Below are 19,904 nucleotides of genomic sequence, written 5' to 3' on the forward strand. Positions count from 1 at the left end.
CTCTATGCCACCTGAAATTAGTAAACGTACTACACTGTAAGGAACACTGACTTATACAGTTTGCTCATTTAAAGATTGAATACCTGAAACCTAATGAAATTAAGTGACCGTTATTACAAGTTTAGGCAACTCGCTGTGACTGAGCGCAGCTTGCCCCACTTCTCAGCCTGCTCTCATTCTGCGGCTTTGTGCCACCTGAAGCAGTTACAGCAGCGCTCGAGAGCAGAGAGTTAGGGGGTCAGGAGAGGCTCTGTGAAGGGGAGGTGGGGTTCCAGCAGGACCTGGACGGATAAGCAGGACTTGGTATCACGGAGATGTTGGAGAGAGACATCGTAAACCAAGAGAACATCTGCTTCTCGGCCCTGGGGTTTTCTGCAGAGATGGGTCAAAAGAGACCCAGTGGGGCTCTAGACCCCCCATTCTCACTTTAACCAGATCTTTTAGCTGTTTTATATATTGGGGTTCCACTTTATGTTTTATTTCCAAAGGGGTTTATTGCTAAAATGATGAAAAACTAGAACAACCAATGCATAAGGTAGAGGAAGGCTGAATATTAAGGGCATAGTCCAAACTACAGAGGGAAATGACTGCTCAGGAACTACCGGAATTTTTTGAGTAGGGAGGAATGATCAGAGCTCTCATTTGGTTTTCACTGAGAATATCTTCTATTTTATTTTATTTTTTTAAATTTTTTTTTAATCTTCTATTTTAGATTGGGAGTGAAAAGAGACCAGAATTAGGGAAAAGTTATAACAATAATCTAGACTAGACATGACAAAGATTTGAATTTAATTTAACAAATATTTATTGAGAGCTTACTCTGTGCAGAACCCCAGTAGTTATTGGAAGGGTGTAAAAATGAGTATGACTTGGTTCCTGCTCTCAGGTTGCTTATTGGGAGAGTCAGACATAAAATATTAGCTATCATTAACTGTAGGGCAAAAGTAGGGAATACTACTACTAATTGCTGTCTTCCGTTGAATGCTCACTCAGGCAGCTTTGGTTCAGAGTGCTGTACGTGGATCCTTTCCTTTAATGCACACTGCAACTTTGTGAAGCAAAATTTGTGTTCCCTTATTTTAGAGAAGGAGAAACAGACTTAGGTTAAGGAACTTTCTCTAGAGTTTAGCCCATAAGTGCTGAAACAGAGCCTTGAGTTTGGTGGCATGACCTCAGGGTCCATGCTTGTAACCCTTTGCTGCCTGCCTTGGAAGTGGGGGCAGACATTGGACAAGGAGAATGAAGGGAAAGAAAACTCAGCGGTGGCAAGGCCTTGAGACTGGGCAGGTGTGTGAATGGTGGTGATTTTAGCAGAGGAAGGGATGCTAGGAGGAAGGGTAGGTTATTTCTCTTTACCGTATGTTGAGATTGAGAAATATCCAAAATGAAAGCCCTAGCAGGCAGCCAGAAAGGCAGTTTTGGAGATGAAGATGTTGGTAATAGTAGTAATCATTATTGATACTCTCTGAGCACTTCCCAGGTGCCAGGCACCACCCCAGGTACTATGTACTATATGTCTGTCGTCTCACTTAATCCGCTCCATGATACAGACGCTGTCAGTACTGTGTTTTTCAGGCACAGCATAGAAAGCCACTTGCGCCTCTCGGTGAGCGGGATAGCCAGGTTCTCGACCCCGCCATCTCGAGCCCAGAGCTCATTCTCTGAAGGACGCTTCTGTGCTGCCTTCCTAGGTGACATATCCTCACAGTACTTCTGGTTGAAGCAGATTATGCAAGAGCTGGGCAGCATTATTTGTAGCAAGCAATCTTATTTGTTATCTCTTTGAATCACAGAGATATAAACAATATGCATTTTGTAAGAAGTTAAGTTTTAAAAAGAACAGAAAAGTGGTATCATCCACTATCAAAACAGCCACATATGTGGAGAAGTGTGTGTGTGTTTGTGTTATATGTTAACATGTAGAATTCTCATGGTTATCACATTTGAGCTATATTTGTGGAGTTCATAAGAAAAATACTTTTGCATACATGATCTCCACAAATCTTCCCAGCAGGTCTCCAGAATAGATGAGGCATTTTTAAAGATTTTTCAGTATAGGTTTTTTGGGGTTTTTTCCTACTGTTCCTAAGTGATAACCTAAGGTCTCACAGAGGGTACAGTGGATTAGGAATATAGAAAGGAAACCTGGGAATGTATTCTTATCAAAGCAGAGACCTTCCATTTCTGCCACAAGTTTCATAGAACTGCCCAAGACTTAAAGAACCATGCAAGGAACTGAGCCAGAACCTGGAGGGAGCCCCAGGAGTGTGATTCAAGCTGCAGTCCTCTCCTGTCACGCTCTCCTTTCCAGGGCATGGTGGCTGTGTCCGGCAGTTTGTCAGTGCTTCTGGATTCCATCATCTGTGCGCTTGGCCCCTTGGCGTGTCTGACCACACAACTACCTGAGTTGAATGGCTGTCCCAAACAGGTCTTGGTGAGTTTCCTTGTTTCGTGGGATTTTGGGGGCCAGACCCCTTGGGAGCCAGAGAGGCCCTGCCTTAATGAGCCCTATCAAGCACAAGCCCATAAAGCTTCCTGGATATAGTGTTGCCATAGGCTGTCGGCCCATGGAACCTGACACTGAGTGTTGAATGCATGCCAGGTTTTCAGTGAAATAGCAAACACGCCATTTCCTAAGATTTCTCTCCTTTGGAGAGAAGCGTTGTAGCCCTTAAGGTACTGCAACTCCTGTGTTGCCTATTTGCTCTTCCAGAGACAAAGAAAGTACAGGAGTCTCCTGCCTCTAGTTTACTAGGATTAATGGGAGAAGTCAGCAGAAAAGCTCCCAGCATAACAGACAACGGCGTGACATCTTCTCTCTCCCTGTTTTCTCTAACTCTAGATTTTCTTTCTCATCTCTCTCCCTTGAACAAAGAAATATGTCTCAGGGAACTAAGGTAAAATACTCTTCAGCTGAACCTTTTTCCTTTGTTTTGCAGTCAAACACACTAGACAACATTGCTTACATCATGCCTGGACTGTGACAGCAGAGACTCCTGGGACAGAACGCTTATCCCGCCTGCTGCTGGCTTGTGTACGTGACTGTTCCAGACCCCTTCACTGGCCTCGGGGTGTAGCTGTTAAATTTTTATATATATGCATATATATATATATATATATCTCTAATGTATAATATATACATAGGACTGTAACTACTTTGCTTTTAATAATTTTATGAAATGGCAAAGGTTTAGCCAAGAGGAAACCTTGGCATGAATGTGGGCTTGGGATTCTTTCTTCTACTGTGGTGGATAAATCTGCCTTAAAAATCAGTGTGACTTGGGGGCTGGGGGCTTGTTCTGGATGCCAAGTGCATCGCTTTAAGGTCAGCTAAAATGTGATTTTTTTCCAAACTCAGTTGTACCTCCAGACCCATCACTGACCATTTGCCTTACCTGTCTTACAGTCTGAAATGTAACGGGAAAGATTATGGGAAGATGTCAGTTAACTGAAAGTACAAAGCTTTTCAACTTGAAGTGACCTAGGTGGGAAGTGATAACATCGTTCCCATCTGAAAGTTATTGTGATGGCTTAAGTGAACTTAGTAGGGGGTTCATTCCAATTCCTGCTCTACCAGTGTCCATGTCTCAAAACTTACTGTAATCATTGGTACCATTGGCAGCCTCAGCCGGAGCCAAGGAGATTTGTGAGCCCTGGAGAGGGTAAAGCTGTCAGTGCCACCAGTTGAATGGCCTATATCGTGAGCTGACCCAGAGCATTTGGTCTGCAGAACTAAGAGCTGGTATCTTCCATTGGCAGCGTCAGCTTAGCTCACAGTTCTGCTGCTTAGCTGCTTGGCGGGTGTGGAAGGTGAGCTTTGCCCAGGCTGATTCCTGGGTTCATCTCATTGGCTCCCCTGCTGGGCAGATGCACAGGGTTCTGCATTCCACATGTAAGCGAATTGCGAAAAAAGTACTCTGTTCTCATGTAGGGTTATTTATGTGCGTGTGTGAATGTATGTTTTAATTATGTGTATTTAACTCTTTAAACTCTCTTAGATTTTAATTTATCCTGTAAATTTCTGTATATATAATTTAAAAACAAGAGCCTCCACCAGCAACAGCATGTGGAAGATACAGATTTGTCATTTCTGCCTCCCTTCCTTCCTCTGGTCTCCTCTGCAAACTCCAAATCATCTACACTTTAAGGTATCGTGCCTCAAAAAGGAATCATTATGTTGGGATTCTAGTTCTTTACAAATGAATAATGTCAAGAAAGTAAATAAAAAGGAATGTTACCATTCACAGCTGCCCTTATTTCCAAAGAACGAGGCTTTTGCTTCCCAGTTCCAAAGAAAACAGTTGAGCACTTCAGCGTTGTTTTTAAATTCAGTTTGAGAGTCCATGTCAAAACCAAGCTCTGAGGTGACTGCTTTCTTCCCTTGGCCTGGACAGAGCACTGCAGCATCAAAGTAGATCTTTGAGGACAGTGCCGCCAGCCTATTTAATTCTGCTGCATCCTATTTAATTCTTTCCTTTTTTCCCACCAGTGTGGTCACAGGGCTGTGTTTCTTAAAGGTATTCTGGCTGCTGAATGCCTTTCTCACCTCAGAGCAGTCTTGAAATTTAACTGGGAAACAGAAGGAAACAGGAATGCTTGGGAACCAAAATCACGAAGAGCAGAAATCCTGGTTTAATTTTGTGTGTTAGCACCTATCCCACGCCTCCTCTGTACCCCTGTCAGTTTTCTGTTTGACACAGGGTATCAAGGAAGGGCCTCGGAGACGTGGATTAGTACAGAAAGAAGTCAATCCTACCATCGTCATTTGTACACATGAATGAAGTCCTGACGAGGACCTGCTTTTTGTTTGTTTGTTTTCCTTTAAAATCCAAACCTATTGTATTTGTATCTAAAATTTGTACACATTTGTATAATAATCGGTTCCTTGTGGTATTTGGTACTATTAGAGGAAAAACTTTGGATTCAGACCTTCTTGCAGTTTTTATATCATTGTTTTATTTTGTTTTTTAAATAAATTCTAGCTGTTTGATCCAAATCCCATTATAGTTGTATAAAGAAATAAAATTTTGTACTTATATTATTAAAAATCACATTTTTAATATTTGTAGTCCAGTGTCAGCTATCTTTTCCCTGTTGCTAACGAAAGTTGCTACGAAATTTTAAACCTTTCACACTATATCCTACCATAATTTTCCTTAAAAAAAAAAATCCATTTGGAATAGGGGTCAAGTTTCTGATCATAGCCATCTTCCTAACAAACATCTTGCTCTGTTTCTAGTAACTTTTACATTGCGGACTCTCATCTTCTCTCTTGCAAACTGCAAAGCCAGTGGCTCTGATAAGCGTAGCTCTATTCATTGGCAAATGAAATTGTCTGTACGTTACATTGTTGGCCTAACTCAAGAAATACCTATCAGTCTTGTATAAGAATCACATCCAAATCTTGTGCTAAACCATGTGTTTCAGTACTGTCCTTACTGAGTGATACTGGATTGGATAGGTCACTTAATCTTTATAGGCATCTGCAGTCTCATCTGTAAAATAGTGTTAAAGTCACTTCCCTGTCTCCAAGCCTTGAAGCCAGCCAGCCTGACATGAAGTTTAGTAGTATTGTGAACATTCAATATATGAGATTAGACCTTTCAAAGTAAAAATTTCAATTCACACACAAGGTTGTTAATAGTCATAAATAGCAAAATACTATGATTGGTTGAAAGGCTCACTTCTTATGGAGAGGCAGCAAAAAAGAGACCGCTATATTACTGAATGACTAGAGTGATTGGCATATTTTATCGCACTTAATCCTCCCCAAGGCCTTATGAATATTATCCCCCTTTACAAATGAGGAGACAGATGCAGAAAAGTACTTTTCCTGAGTTTATACAGCTACGTAAATGGCAAAGCCAGAATAAACACACTGGTACAGCTGACCCCAAAGCTGAGGCTCTCTTCAACCCCAAGCCACTTTCAAAGTTAAATTGTGTATGTAATTCATCAGAATCCTTCTCCATTATCTGCAGTCCTGAGCAAAAGTGATTGCAGGAAAACTGTCAGACCTTTTCATTGTTCAAATGTCCTTTTGTCCTAGCTGGATTTTACTATACAGACCTCACTTTTCTTGTCATCCTGTTATCTTTAAGCTTTGGAGGCAAAGTATCTTGATTTTTTTGTCTAAAAGTACTTAAAGGATATAATTATTGTTACATTTATGCAATATGTCAATTTTGAAGGACTTAAACATTTTTATCCTTAGGAAGGCATTTGATTTTTTTTCTTTTTTTTATTTTTAACATCTTTATTGGAGTATAATTGCTTTTCAATGGTGTGTTAGTTTCTGCTTTATAACAAAGGGAATCGGCTATACATATACATGTATCCCCATATCTCCTCCCTCTTGCGTCTGGCATTTTGATATTGATATTGCTAAAACACTTAAAAGGAAAAATTAAACAGACTTTTTACTAAATGAGTTTGTTCCTGTTAGGAAACACTTTGAACACATAGTTTTAATTAGTTCTGTACTACACTTAATGTTTGCAATTTACATTCCTATCTATTGTATTGACAAAATCCACACACTTCCATTTCTAATATAATAGCTAAATAGCTTTCTGTTTACATAGAGCTATGATTTCACTCCCTGTTTGGGGGTATATGGTTTCTTACCATGAAGGATAAAACTTATGGCTGTTTTATTCTTGGCAGAAAGCCAAGATCTGCCCATAATCACTTTAAACCAGAGTGGTGCAAGAAGGCAAGAACTTCCAGTTAAATCACCACCCAACATGGGGATGTTAAAGGTTGTTAATGGAAGAATCCAATGGAAAATCATGCTAAATATATTCCATACAACCAAGCAATATGTTTAAATGAAGAAAAACATGGAAGGTACCTGACATGAAGATCATCTTAAGTGTACATCCCCCCCCTTATAGTCCAAATACCGTTACAGAAAGGTAGATTGATTTAGATTTTCATGCGTTAGTCATTGTGCTGGACAACAGTGAGAGAAATGGACGTAGCATCCCAGCCCTCAAGGAGCACCTAGACTACTGGGGGGTATGGGCATGTATTAACAGGTCTCATGAGCATTATTAAAACAGTTCAAAGCACAGAAGTACACGACTTCCATAAAGCTTTTATGTTGTATGGTAAAGATGTCAGCCCCTATGCTCAGATTAACGGAAGTGATTAAGTTCTAATTCAGGTTTTCTATCGTCCTAAATTTCTGCAGTTTACTAGCCTTTCAAATTTAAAAATTCACAAATATCATGCCCCAAAAATACTAAAGCATCCTGCAGTAACCCAAACTACCAAAGCAGTGGTTATTGTATCTTTTGGAGTGCATGTCATCAGAAGCAAAAAAACATAACCAATAGATCTAGTATTGGTATCTAATGAGTAGATGGCATAGCTGAAACACAGCACACGGGAAGGCTGAAGAAGATACTAGAATTACAAGGCTGGGAAGAGCCTTTGAGATTCTTAATTCTTAGCTTGGGGTCCACTGCTGCACCTCAGGGACCCCAGAAACTCCCTGAGGTCAAATTGTATCTCTGCCTTTTTTCTTCAGAAAGGCTCCGCTGCTTTCTACACTTTCTCAAAGGAGCCAGTGACCTAAAAAAAAGAAAGGTCCTTGACCTAATTCCAGAATCCAGAGAAAATGGAAGCCCGCTGTTTGAATCACACAGTAAATGAATGGCTGAGATGGGTCCCAGGACCCACTCGTGACATCTGTGTGCTTTCTCCCACCCTGGGCTCTAGCCCGTCCCTACCTGCAATTCACTGAGTTGGCTCTCAGTGTCAAGGTGTCGCAAAACCCTTGGCCCTTCCCTCCTATTTTGAGGTAAGGGAATCTGGGCTGCAAACAGGATACATTTTGCAGCCGGGAGACCTCGATCTCAAATAGGAAGAGTCTTCTCTGGGCAGGGAGACAACAGGCCAGGGAGGCTGTCAAACCCAGCAGTGGGTGTGTAGTCATTGTGAGGTCCTAGAGGCTAAAACTAAGAGCGAGAGCTGAGTCTCAGCTTGCTGGGTAACCTTACCCAAGTCATTTCCCTGGTCTAAGACTGGGTTTTCTGGGTGCGTACAGATCAAAGACAACGCCCCTAAATCCTTAAAAAGACGTGGAGGGCGTGGCTTAGACCCAAGCGCCCCAGGAACGCCCGGCATCGTGCGGGACGTCCACCGACGCCGAGTAAACCGCAGTGAGGTCATCGCCCTCCGCCTCGAGGCGCCGACCCTCCACGTCAGGGGCGGGGCCTGCGGCCGGCTCCAGCCTCCCTCCGCCCCGCCCCAGCCGCGCCTCCTCGAGGACCGTCCGGCGCATCACGTGACGGGTCCGGCGCTGGCGGTTGCTGTCAGCTGATTCCCCGGCTTGGTGGCAGTGGCAGCGGCAGCCGTGGCGATGGACTTTCTCCTGGGGAACCCGTTCAGCTCTCCAGTGGGACAGCGCATCGGTAAGTCCCCGGGGCTCGGCCCAGCCCCAGCGCAGGGTTCCGCGCCCGGCCCCGGCCCCCAGGCGCGCCTCCAGGTCCCCAGTTACACACCTGAGGGAGGTAGGGAGAGGAACGAGGCTGGAGTGTCTCTCCCTGACCTGGCCCCGCCCAGCCTCCCGCCTGCTTTGATTGACAAAAACCGCGGTCCACTAAGAAGCCTCGGCTTGTGATGGATGCCTACAGCAACCAATAGGTAAAGAGAGAAGGCGGGTCCGGGCGGCCGCGATTCAGCCAATGTGCGGCTGCTAGGGTCGGTAATCCAGGGAGAAAGTTTGGGGGGTTAAAGGGACTGCGTGGTTTTGCAGTCCGTGGGCCCCCCGAATGTTTCTCTCGTCGCCTACCCAGCGCGGGTCGCGCCTCCTGGGCCCTTGCCGTCTCATTCCTCGCTCACTCGGCGCTGCGGACACGGATACCTGAGAAGGGCTGGAAGCCCATTCTCCAGGACCAGGAGACAAGGGCTTGGCGGCTGGGTGGGCGTCGTGCGGGGAGGGGGACAGGGAGCCCTGCCTACCCCGGGCCGGGGCTAGACGCTGAGGAACCCGCTCCATGAGGAAGCCAGGCCAAAGCCTCAGGACGTGCTGGCCTTGGCCGCCCTCACCAACCGGCATCAGATGGACCGCATGGAGTCGCAGACTCTGAGCTGGAAGTGATCTTAGAAACCACCTGATTCGGTCTCCCTCATTTCTCAGTAGAGGGGACGGCCAAGCCCTGTGGCCGAGACACAGGCTCACTCAGAGCCCAGGTCTCCTGAATCTCTCGCCCCCTATTGACGGGAGACTTATTAGTTCTGTGACGTTGCCTCTGTAGGGAGGATTCCTCACCTGTGATTAGGGGATAATAATGATCCCTACCTCCGTGGGGTTGTTGTGTAGGTTAAACTCGTTAATAAATGTAAAGGACTTAGCGCCTGGCACGTGGCCGATGCTATATAAAAGAAAGTGGTAATATTTATTATTGTTACTGAGACACCGCCAAGTGAGGGTCCGGAATTCCTGAAAATGGCTTGGACATTTGGTCTCATAGGCACTCATTTCTGACCACCAACGCAGAGAGGACCCACAGGCCATGGCCCAAACAGCTAACACTTCTCCAGGGCAGTCTGGGTGTGCCTCCTTGCATGAAGAAACCCAGGGCAGTACTGTGAAACTCTCTCCAACTTTTTGATGGTTTTTAGCCTTAAGTTCAAACTGGGAAAATTGGATCTTTTAGACAAGATATTCTTTCCATTCTTACTGTCTTAGAAGCCAAACCTCGCTTAAGTCTGTTGACCCAACTCTGTTGAAATCGCCCGCGTGGCCGTTTGTGGCTCTTCTGAGGTTTTGTAATGAAATGTCTTCAAGAGGAGGCTGTCAGTAGAGAATTTACACACCAGGAAGCTCCTGGACGAGAGAGGGGAAGCTGCACCTCTCAGGACCACCACCCTGCCCCACCTACTACACACAAACACACACACACACACACACACACACACACACACATGCACAGGTGAGTCATTGTTTTGGAGCTGAAAAGAGAAGGCAGCTTGTCTCTCATCTTTATTTCTCTAGCTGCAGATACCACTGCTTTCATCACATGCCAAGTTTGAGACTTCCTACCCCTCCTCGCCCAAAAACTTCTGGCCTTCACAGTCAGCCACATGTGCCTGAGCCTCTCTAGAAAAGCTCATCTGGACTCTGGGCTTTAGATGGTCAAAGAAAACAGTTTCTTTTCTTACCCTGAAAGGTTGCCTGTCGTGGGCAAGAGATAACTCAGTCCAAAGAGTTACTAACCCTTAATACCTTAGAGCACAGAGCAAGTTTTACTGCAGGAACAGTCCTTACCCTGGGGCTCTTGTGACCCAGGGCTCTCATCAGAATCCCCTGGAAGACTTGTTAAAGCATCGAAGGCTGGGCCCCATCCCCAGAGTTTGTGACCCTATAGGTCTGAGGTGGCCACTGGATTGGAAACCACACATTAAAACCCTCTGTTCTAGCCCATCCCCTTCATTTTATACAGGAGACTGAGGCCCAGAGAGGGGAGGTGGAGACTAGGACTCACCCAAGGACCCCAGTGAAGTGATAGGAAAGCTGAGATGAACTGCCCTGAGCCCCTGATACCTGAACCAAAGCTGAAGAAGCTCTAAAAGTAGGATTGAATGAAGAATGTCTACCATTTGAGTTAATACCCTCAGTATTCCTTTTTTCTTTTCTTTTCTTTTCTTTTTTCTTTTCTTTTTTTGATAAAGAGACGGCAGCACCCCTGATCGGCTGTGATTACTATTACTAATGACCTAGTATTAGCTGCTTGCATTTCTGTAAACTGCAGGGGTGAAATAATCTCTTCTCAAGCCTGCCAACTCCATCTCTCTGTTGAGAGTAGAGCCCTGTCCAGTTGGCAGCCCTGAGCACAGGGGTCCTGATGGTGTTAATCAGGGGTGAGTGTCTCTCAACTCACAAAGTCCCCAGCCCCCCACCCACACCCCTCTGTGCTTGCTGCTCCCTCTGCCTGCTCCCGGTGCATCCTTCAAAGCCCCGGGCGTCATCACCTCCTCCCTGAGGCTTTCTCTGACCCCTTCAGATCCAGCCATTGCTTTTGTGCCCTCCCATCACCCTAGCTCTGCAGGCTCCCTCACTGTCTGCCTTTGGGCTCTGAGCCTCTGCTTCTTCCTGGGTGGAATGGTGGTTATACCAGCATCCACCTCTCAGGATGGTTGTGAGAGTGAAGTGAGATGCTCCGTGGAGAGGGCCTGGCACATTGTCAGTGCTGGGGAAACATCATCATCATTTTTATTATTTTCACCGTCGTCACTCTAATAAAGCGCTGTCCCATTCTGTTAGTAGTTGTGCGTGTGTCTCCCTGGCTAGCCTGGGCTTCCTGAGGGCAGGTGCTCTACCTTACTGCTCCAGACCCTTGGCTCTTAGCATGGGGCCTGGCACATAGTAGGAGGGAAGAAAGGGGAAAAGGAAAGTTAACAGTTTGTGAGCAAATGCCAGGTGCCATGCTGGTATCACGACCCTGTTGTCGAACCCAAGTTCGTGTGCCCAATGCACAGTGAGGCTAAACAAACCAAACAGTTTGGAGCAGTGGAAGGTTTATTGCAAGGGCCGAGCAAGGAGAATGGGCTGCTTGTGCTCAAAAGACCCAAACTCCCTGATGGTTTTCAGGGAGGAGTTTTTAAAGGCAAAATTGGTTGCGGGGTGGGGGGGAGTGCAGGGTTTGTGACTTTCCTCTGATTGGTTGGTGGGGAGGTGACACGATGGTGCCCCAGGAATCTGAGGCCTCAGCCTTCTGGTTCCCTCCACTCTGGGGTCTACGCGCTTGTGCAGACCCGAAGTCACCATCCTCCCCCTGGGTGGGACCCCCAGGTCCAGCAGAAGAACTCAGAGATTTGTATCAGATTGTTAAATTAATCCCCTGAGGAGGAGCTGGGACTCTGCTTTATCGCTGCACCATTGTTTCTTGACTGCTTTTCCTTTGTTTCTGCCTTCCCTCCCTTCCCTAATTAGTAACTGTTTGAATCTGCCCTTTGGCTCTCGGGAAGATTTAGGAGGCTGAAACCTTTTTCCCACAAACAAGAAATGGGGGACACAGAAAAGCTTTCGTGCCCGATAGGGCCCCACAGGGTCCCACTCAGTTTCAAAGCCCCCTTTTCTTTGATATTCATCAATCTTGAGGGGAACAGGTGTGGGACGAGAAAGGGAATAGTTTTGGATGGAGAGGTTAATCAGAAACTCGGCAGAGGAAGTCGGTTTTAGGGGGACTCAGTTTCACCCCTGCAGGGTTTTGCTTTTTTCTCATGTCACTAAAGGTAAGTCTGAAGGCAGGTGTCACCCCCCAAGGTTTCACAGCTCAGTAGAGTCTCTGGCTGCAGAGCCCAGGTCCTCTCTCTCGCACCCTCACCACACTGCCTCTGGCTGATCAACACCTGTTTGGAATATGCAGCATCCCAGCCCTCCAACATACAGTTATTGTTTGACCCACAGACTAGCTTTTCTGATTGCGACGCACACCTGGACCTGTGCACATTTCCAGGTCACTCACCTGTCCACTAAGGAAAAATATGCACCACCTAAAAGTTGAGAATTATGTTTTATCTGGAGACCTTACTGAGGATTACAGCCCGGGAGGCAGCCTCTCGGGTAGCTTGGAGGGACTGTTCCAAAGAGGTGAGGGAGGAGCCAGGATATACAGGAGTTTTTGCTGGAAAAAAAAAAAAAGTAGTCAAACATCAAAAGATGACTGCTAATCACAAAATACAGACATCTCAAGTTAATGATTTTAGGGCTTTTTCCTCTGTGTGGGGAGATGCAAGAGTCTGGGCTTATTGAAATCAGTCCTTTGACATGCATCTTCAGTATCTAGTGCCAATATCCTGTTTTTCTCCATCCTGAATTCCACTCAGGTGCACCTTTGGTGAGGGGAGGGTGCTGCAGTGGCCAGCGGCTTGATGGCCACAGCTGCCTTTGTTTACTGAAATGGCGGGTGACATTTTTTGTCCACACACCCTTATCTATCAGGAGAGCTTCCCGTTTCCCGTGGGCAGCAGCCTGGGGCTGAAAGGATCCCAGATAGTTGAGTACTATCTGGTGTTGACACAGCCCTCTTCTTCCAAGGATTTAAAAACCCATCCCAGGTATTCGCTGAGGACAGCCCTTACTGGCTGTGTCTTATAGAGAGACGTCAGAAGGCAACCCAAGAACCTCATATTCCACTTCAGGCTGTCAGCTCACCCCTGGCACTTTGAACTTGAGATGCAGGTGACTCAGGAGAGCAAGCTGCAAACAGCAGAGACTATAAACATGAGCAGAGACTATGAACATGGGCAGTGCCTGGGGACCAGCCCCTGGTAGCGGGTGGGGAGAGCAAGATGGACCAGGCGGAGAGCCCAGAGCCTAAGACTGAGTCCTGGGGTGGACGGGAGAGGTGAAAGGTCGGGGAGCGCCACCCTTAGCTCCACAAAGGCCAAGCCAGGGGGACCACCAGAAGGCATCATAGGTAAGAGACCATAGGCATTGGCAGGAAGAGAATACCTCGGGCCCTCGGGGCTGCCATTTTGGGAGTGATGAGTGGAAACCAAACTGGACACTCAAGCAAGGTTGTCAAGGGGACACCAGGCTGGGCGGCAGGAGACCTGGGTCCAGCTGCAGTTCCACTGCTGACTATGTCACACTCCTTCTCCACCGCCTCCCCTTACCTGTAACACAGAGGTGCCACCGTTCTGCCTCTGTTTCCCAGAGGATTGAACAACTGAAGGGACGATGAGGATGGGGAAGGATTGATGCTGGAGGGAAGAAGCACACGGATGGCCAGTGCGGAGGGGCGATGGAACCGACTGCACAGGCTTAGAGGGCAGAGTGTCCGGTTACCAGAGGAGCTCAGTGCCAGCACCTTTCACAGTGGGCCTGGCTGCCTTGTTTGGTAGTGAGCTCCCCAACCCTGGAGGTATGAAGGCAGAGGTGGGAGGGAGGGAGGAAGATGCCGCATGGCTGGCAGGGTAGACTAGACCAGGATTTGCAGACTTTTTCTGTGAAGGGCCAGACAGTAAATATTTTGGATTTTATGGTCCATATGGCCTCTGCTGCAAACTGCTCAACTCTGCCATCAGAGCACGACAGCAGACAGACAGTAAGTCAATGAAAGGGCACGACTGTGTGTTCCAGTCAAACTTTATTTATGGACACTGAAATGTGAGTTTCATGTAATTTTCACGTGTTACGAAATTTCATTCTTCTTTGGATTTTTTTCAACCATTTAAAAATGTGAAGACCATCCTTAGCTTGTGGGCCATGCAAAAGCAGACTGCATTTGGCACGTGGGTTTATAGTTTGCTGACCTCTTAGCCAGAGGCAGAATGGTTAAGTTCTTTGTTCTTCAAACTGGGGTCCCAGAGCACCTCCGTCAGAGATGTTTGAGGATTCTCCAGCCCTGGACCCCCTGAGTCAGAATCTCTACCGCTTCCCACTCTGTGCCGTGGGGAGCCCTTGCATCTTGAAGCTCCGACTCCTTGATCCATAAGTGCTGGTGCCAGGTTAGAACCCCAAATTTCTGTCTTAAGGATAACAGGGACTAATGTCTAGAAAGGGCTTCGTGTCAGCTAGCCGCATGGTACATAGTAAGGCATCCAGGATGTGCTCCTGAGTCAGCCCAGGTGGTCTGAGTCCTGGTTTATCCTTCACCTGCTTTGTTACCTGGAGCAAGTTACTTAACTTCCCTGTTCTCCAATTTGCTGTCTAAAAATAAGGATAATAATAGCACGTATCAGTTGGGATTGCTGCATTGCTGTGTTGGGAGATTGTAGTATTGTCACGTTGTGAAGCACTTGGCCTGGTGCCCGCCAGACAGTAATCGTCCATAATTGTTAGCTGTTGTGATTTTTTACCCGGTCTTATCATCACTGCTGGGATGTAGTCTAAGTTCGAGGCAGAGCCCAGGTGCCCACCCAGGGCCCTGGCTCCAGCACAGCCTCTGTCTGGTCTTGGTGTCTCTGGGAATGAGCAGTCGCAGGCTGGGTGGCAGCCACTGTCACAGACAGGTCAGGTTTCAGGCTGTGGGGTGGAGCCGGTTCTCACTTGGGGATTAAAGCCTTTGCCTGACCCTACAGATGGAACTGGTGAATAGGTTTTGTTCCCTCCCTGAGCTCAAAGAAATAAGAGTAAAGTCCTGGAGTTCCGTCCTTCTGGTTTTAGAAAGAAAACAAAAACCCTCAGTGTCTTCTAATTAGCTTGGGACCGTCACCCCATGGGAAGCAGGAGGATTCAGGACAAGTTAACTCTTTACCTTCCTACCAAGGAGGCCTCGGTCTAGGCTAGCACTCTCCAGACTTCTGCCCTTCGTGTACCACCTTTATGATATGTGTCTGCCCTTCATGTACCACCTTTAGTTTTATTTGCAGAGTGTTTTCCTTTTGTTCACTCACCTTTTTAAATTTGACCTTATCCTGTGTGATTATAGCCTGAAATCATAACTTTGATAAGCTGGTTTGTGTTTTTTCCCTTCTACTTGACATTAAAGTAAATAGGTAACTCTAAAAATGTCTTTATGTTTGCCCATGAACCCACCTAGCATGTTCCCGGGTGGCACGTTTTGACCACTCGGACGTAAGCAGTCTGAATAGGGTCAGCACTTAGACCCTGCATCAGAAGATCTGGGTTCAAGTGCCAGCTCCTGCCCTTCCCAGTCGTATCCCGCAGGCAAGTGACAAAACCTCCGAGGGGCTTGTTCCCCCACGGAGGTGGGAAACTTGACAATTGATAAAGCACCAAAAAGTGCCACAGAGAGCCGAGCAGCTGTGCAAGACCCATGGGGAGGAACTGGGCTTTGCTCCTGCAGGGAAGGTAGAGAAAGGAAGGAGGGAGCCGGGGAGGAGCCAGCGAGGCCACATAGGCTGAGACCAGGAGAACTGAAGGACAGACAGAGGTGTCCCCTGTTCCAGTGGAACTTGTTTGTATTGATGCAGGATGAACCCTTGGGGTGGTTAACTTCATGTATCAACTTGGCCAGGCCATGGTACCCAGATATTTAGCCAAACATTAATCTAGATGTTTATATGAAGGTATTTTTTGGATGAAATTAACACTTAAGTCAGACTTTGAGAAAAGCAGATTACTCTCCGTAGTGTGTGTGTGCCTCATCCGATCCGTTGAACAGAAGAAAGACTGGCCTCCCAAGAAGAGGGAATTCTGCCAGCAGACGACCTTCAGACTTAAGCTGCGTCTGTCCTCTGGGTCTTCAGCCTGCTGGTCTACCCGGCGGATTTTGAACTTGCCACGCCTCCACAATAGCACGAGCAATTCCTTAAATCTCTTGATAGGTACATACATACCTACATACATACATTTGTCAGTAACATCTTTTACATTCGTGAGTTGGGGGAACAAGAAAAGAATGTCATATACACCTTGGCCAGCCACTTCAAGCCTCTCTACTCTCATGGCCTTGCTCCTTCTTACCTAGATAGTTTTTTAAAAGCCATCCTTCATCTAACTGAAATTTTCTTCAGTTAGGTACTATAGTTAGTTGTATCAACTTTAAAATTGTGGGTTGCCAAAGTTATGCCTCTGTAAAGTATTTTAGAGTTCCTCTTGTGGCCTGTGGTTACAAAATGGCAGGGGAGAGGCAGCCAGGGCTTTGAGGAAGGATGGCTCAGCAACTTAGGAGACTGATGGAACTTTCCATGCTAGGTCTGGAAAGAGCTATTCGTTTGGAAAATAGGCTTCAGGACAGTTTGCTGGCTGGGGAAAAAAGAATGGCTTCTGCATGTATGTGATTTAAAAATCTATTTTATGGGAATGCTTGAAATTTTCAAACAGTGATTTTTAGGTTGATATTTTTGTAGTTGGCAACGTTTGTTTTGGTGTTGGCTGTTGTGCTAGGTGGGATGCAAAGCACATGAAGTGCATTCTCTCATTTCCTCCTCACATAACCCTGGAAGGTGAGTGCTTTAGTTATCCCTGTTTTGCAGGGGAGGAACGAGGGCACAGAGAGGTTAAGGAATTCACTCAGGGACACACAGCTAGTGAGTGCTCCAGTCAGGACTTGCACTGGGATTTGTCTGTATCCAGATCCCACTCTCCTAACTTTCCCACCTCATTGCTTCCCCTTAGAATTGAAAGGGACCTGGCGGGTTTCCTTTAGAGTGCAAATGTCTGGGTTCAGGGTCCATCTAGGATGAGTTTGTTCCTAATGGTTCTTTCTGTATTTCTCCACCCACCACCCCAACCTTTAGCGTATTGGTTTCCTCCTCCTGCTAGTCCCCGTGTAACAGAGAGCACAGGTGAAGGCACCCTCTGGCGCTGCCTCTGTTATCAGGAGAGGAAAACCTTCTCCAGGAGCCACTGGGAAGAAAATTCCACTTACATCTCAGTGGCCAGAACACAGGGCCTCTTCTGGCTGCAAGGGAGACTAGAAAAGCTAGAGAATGTGGGCCAGTGGAGAGTGTCTTTCACAGCAACAAGCTCTGCAGGAGTCAGTTCCATGCAGTAGAGTTGATAAACATCCAATGTAGTCACAGGGTGAATTAACACAAATACCATATCCCACGTGGGTTCCCACACTGTTCCCAGGAGGACAGCACAGCTGGGCGGTGTCCCAGGGGGATCAGTGGGAATGGTGAAGGCTCTAGAAGTCACTTCCAGAGTGGAATGGTCACAGGAACTGAGGATGGTAACGTGGAGGTCAGATGGAGGGACATGGTGCTTTTTAAAAATATTCACAGGACTGCTGAGCCGAAGAAAGATTAGGATTTCTGCACAACCGCTACTAAGGGATCGATGAGGGCCAAAGGGTGGGAGTACTTCATTTAAATTAAAGTGCTCTAAGGGCTTATGGTCGTGGTGAATATAGCCTCATCCTTCATTCAGTCATTCATCAAACACATCCTGCAGGTTTTTCACAGGCCCCGTCATCCTGTGTGGTGTAGAGAATTCAATGACTCACAAGCTGTAACCTCCATCCTTGAGCTCACAGCCTAATGAGAGAGACGTAGAAACAAAGAAGTAAATGCTATAGGGTTATTGTAACACTAAGCAGAGCTTGTAGTTGTGGTGTGCGCAGGGTGCCGTTGGCCCAGCATGGAGGGGAAGGCCCTCTGGGGGTCAGGGCAGGCCCCGCAGGGAGCAGACGTGGGCAGAAGGCCCAGGTGATGGGAGGACGAAGCGGGGAGAAGACCGGTCTGCACGCTGCAGCCTGCCATCAGGCTTCGGGGTACCTTGGCTGCAATGACAGAGAGACACAGCCGAGCCGGCCCCACACGCTGGGCTTACCTGGCAAGAAGTCGGAAGGTCGGCATTTCCAGGGTTGGTCTGACAGATCCACGATGTATTGCAACGCCCAGGTTCTTTCTTTCTCTGTCCTGAATACGTTGGCTTTGTGTCCTGAGCGTGTCACCTCCTTGGCCCAAGCTCCAGGCGCCGAGCTCCCATGCTGGCTCCCAGAAGAGAGGACAGAAGGAGACAGGGGACGGGGAGGGGGTAGACAAGGCTCTCCCATCCCCGGCGAGGCCCCGCCGACACCCTGTACTCCCCAGGGATCGGGATTGGGTGGCTCACCCGCTCCTGGACCGGGCTCTGGCAAAGGGGGGAGGGCTTGCTGCTTTGGGCGGGGAAGAGGAAGGAACGGCTTGGGGGCAGGCTAGGGGGTGTCTGTGCCTGATTCCCTCTGTCTGGCTTTGAGGACTGGTCTGCCAAGCCATTGGCATCATGGCCTTTCTCCTCCGGCTGCCTTGCTCCCTCCTGGACCCTCAGCCTCCCTTGGGCTCCTGGATCTTTCCCGGTCTCAGCATGGCCTTTCCTCCCTCCCTCAGGTCCTTCAGACTGACCCTCAAGCCCCTCGTCTCTGCTCTTCTTCCCGTCATCCCTGAGGTTTCATCACGCATTCATTCATTCAGCACGTGCTCTTCCTCTACCAGGAGCGTCCCTCCTCACCTTCCCCAGCCTGGCAGCTTGTGCTCTGCGCTCAGCTCAGTCGGCACCTCCTCACTGGAGCCTTCCCGGTTCCCCTGAGGCGCTGACCCCCTGCCCCCGGCGCCCCCGGCTCCCCCAGCGCCCCAGACTGACCTCAGTCACATCACCTGTCATTTTGCACTGAACACGCCTGTCCCGCTGTTCTCACTGACCGCTGTAGAGCCTCCCTGAGGGCAGGGATTCTCTTCTCCCTCTTTGCCTCTCTAGCACCTGGCACAGGGCCGGACAAACAGTAGCCGCTCAGAGCGTGTTGTAGGACGGAGAATAGATGGGCGGGAAGAGGGCATCTAGAAGGCAGCTGGGGGGCAGATGGGATAAAGGGGCACTGGGCAAGGGATGGAGGCAGCTGGTGGGTGGGGGGAGCGGAGGGGAACAAAGGGGTGGGTACTACTTACAGCAGATTCCAAACAGCATATCATTTCGTTCATAAATATTTCAGCGTGTCTCTTAAGAGTATGGAATAGGATTCCCATTTAGAAACCAACAAACAAGCCATAATCACAATACCATTACACACTTTAAAAAAAAATATGCAGATGTGTTTTTTAAAGCCTGAAAACAGTAAAGACTAGAAGGAAATCTCCTCAGAGGTTCACCATGGTTCCTTTGAGTGACGTTAGTAGGTGGCCGTTACACTGGAAAGATGACATTCCATGAATGTGGACTAAAAACAAAACGGCTGTGGGCACCTTTGCAGGGGTGCCGGTCATAGGAGGAGGATCTCGAAAGAGGGCCCCCATGGGAGCTCTGGGTAGAGCTGACGCACCGTGTCACTGCTTACTTGATCACAGTCAGCTAACTCCCATTCTCTCCCTATCCCCCGGGTGGGTGAGCCCTGCCCTAGACCTGGTCATAGTCAAGGTGGAACTAGGGCTGCTATCGGCCTTGGCCTTTAAGACAGTTCCTTACTATTTACAAACCATATTTCATTGAATCTAGAAAGAAAAAATCTACCAACTGAGCTCTGACAGGTCATTGTTTGTAAGAAACATCCCAATATCAGAGG

At 47.5% G+C, this 19,904-nt stretch overlaps 2 protein-coding genes across 5 annotated transcripts in view; both read left to right on the forward strand.

The window, feature by feature from the left end:
• HMGXB4 (HMG-box containing 4) overlaps window positions 1–4,979 on the forward strand; it is a 30,952-nt gene extending 25,973 nt beyond the window's left edge. For all 4 annotated transcript variants that reach the window (XM_068560966.1, XM_068560969.1, XM_068560967.1 and 1 more), the window contains 2 exons: window positions 2,312–2,434; window positions 2,940–4,979. In XM_068560966.1, coding sequence (XP_068417067.1) covers window positions 2,312–2,434; window positions 2,940–2,984 — 168 coding nt within the window. In that variant the 3' untranslated portion in view covers window positions 2,985–4,979. The remainder of the gene's footprint in view (window positions 1–2,311; window positions 2,435–2,939) is intronic.
• A 3,294-nt stretch (window positions 4,980–8,273) lies between these two features.
• TOM1 (target of myb1 membrane trafficking protein) overlaps window positions 8,274–19,904 on the forward strand; it is a 45,541-nt gene continuing 33,910 nt past the window's right edge. The window contains exon 1 of the mRNA XM_068560395.1: window positions 8,274–8,420. Within this exon, the coding sequence (XP_068416496.1) occupies window positions 8,369–8,420 (52 nt within the window). The 5' untranslated portion in view covers window positions 8,274–8,368. The remainder of the gene's footprint in view (window positions 8,421–19,904) is intronic.

This window comes from Eschrichtius robustus, chromosome 13, assembly GCF_028021215.1.
Source record: "Eschrichtius robustus isolate mEscRob2 chromosome 13, mEscRob2.pri, whole genome shotgun sequence".
Classification (NCBI taxonomy): domain Eukaryota; kingdom Metazoa; phylum Chordata; class Mammalia; order Artiodactyla; family Eschrichtiidae; genus Eschrichtius; species Eschrichtius robustus.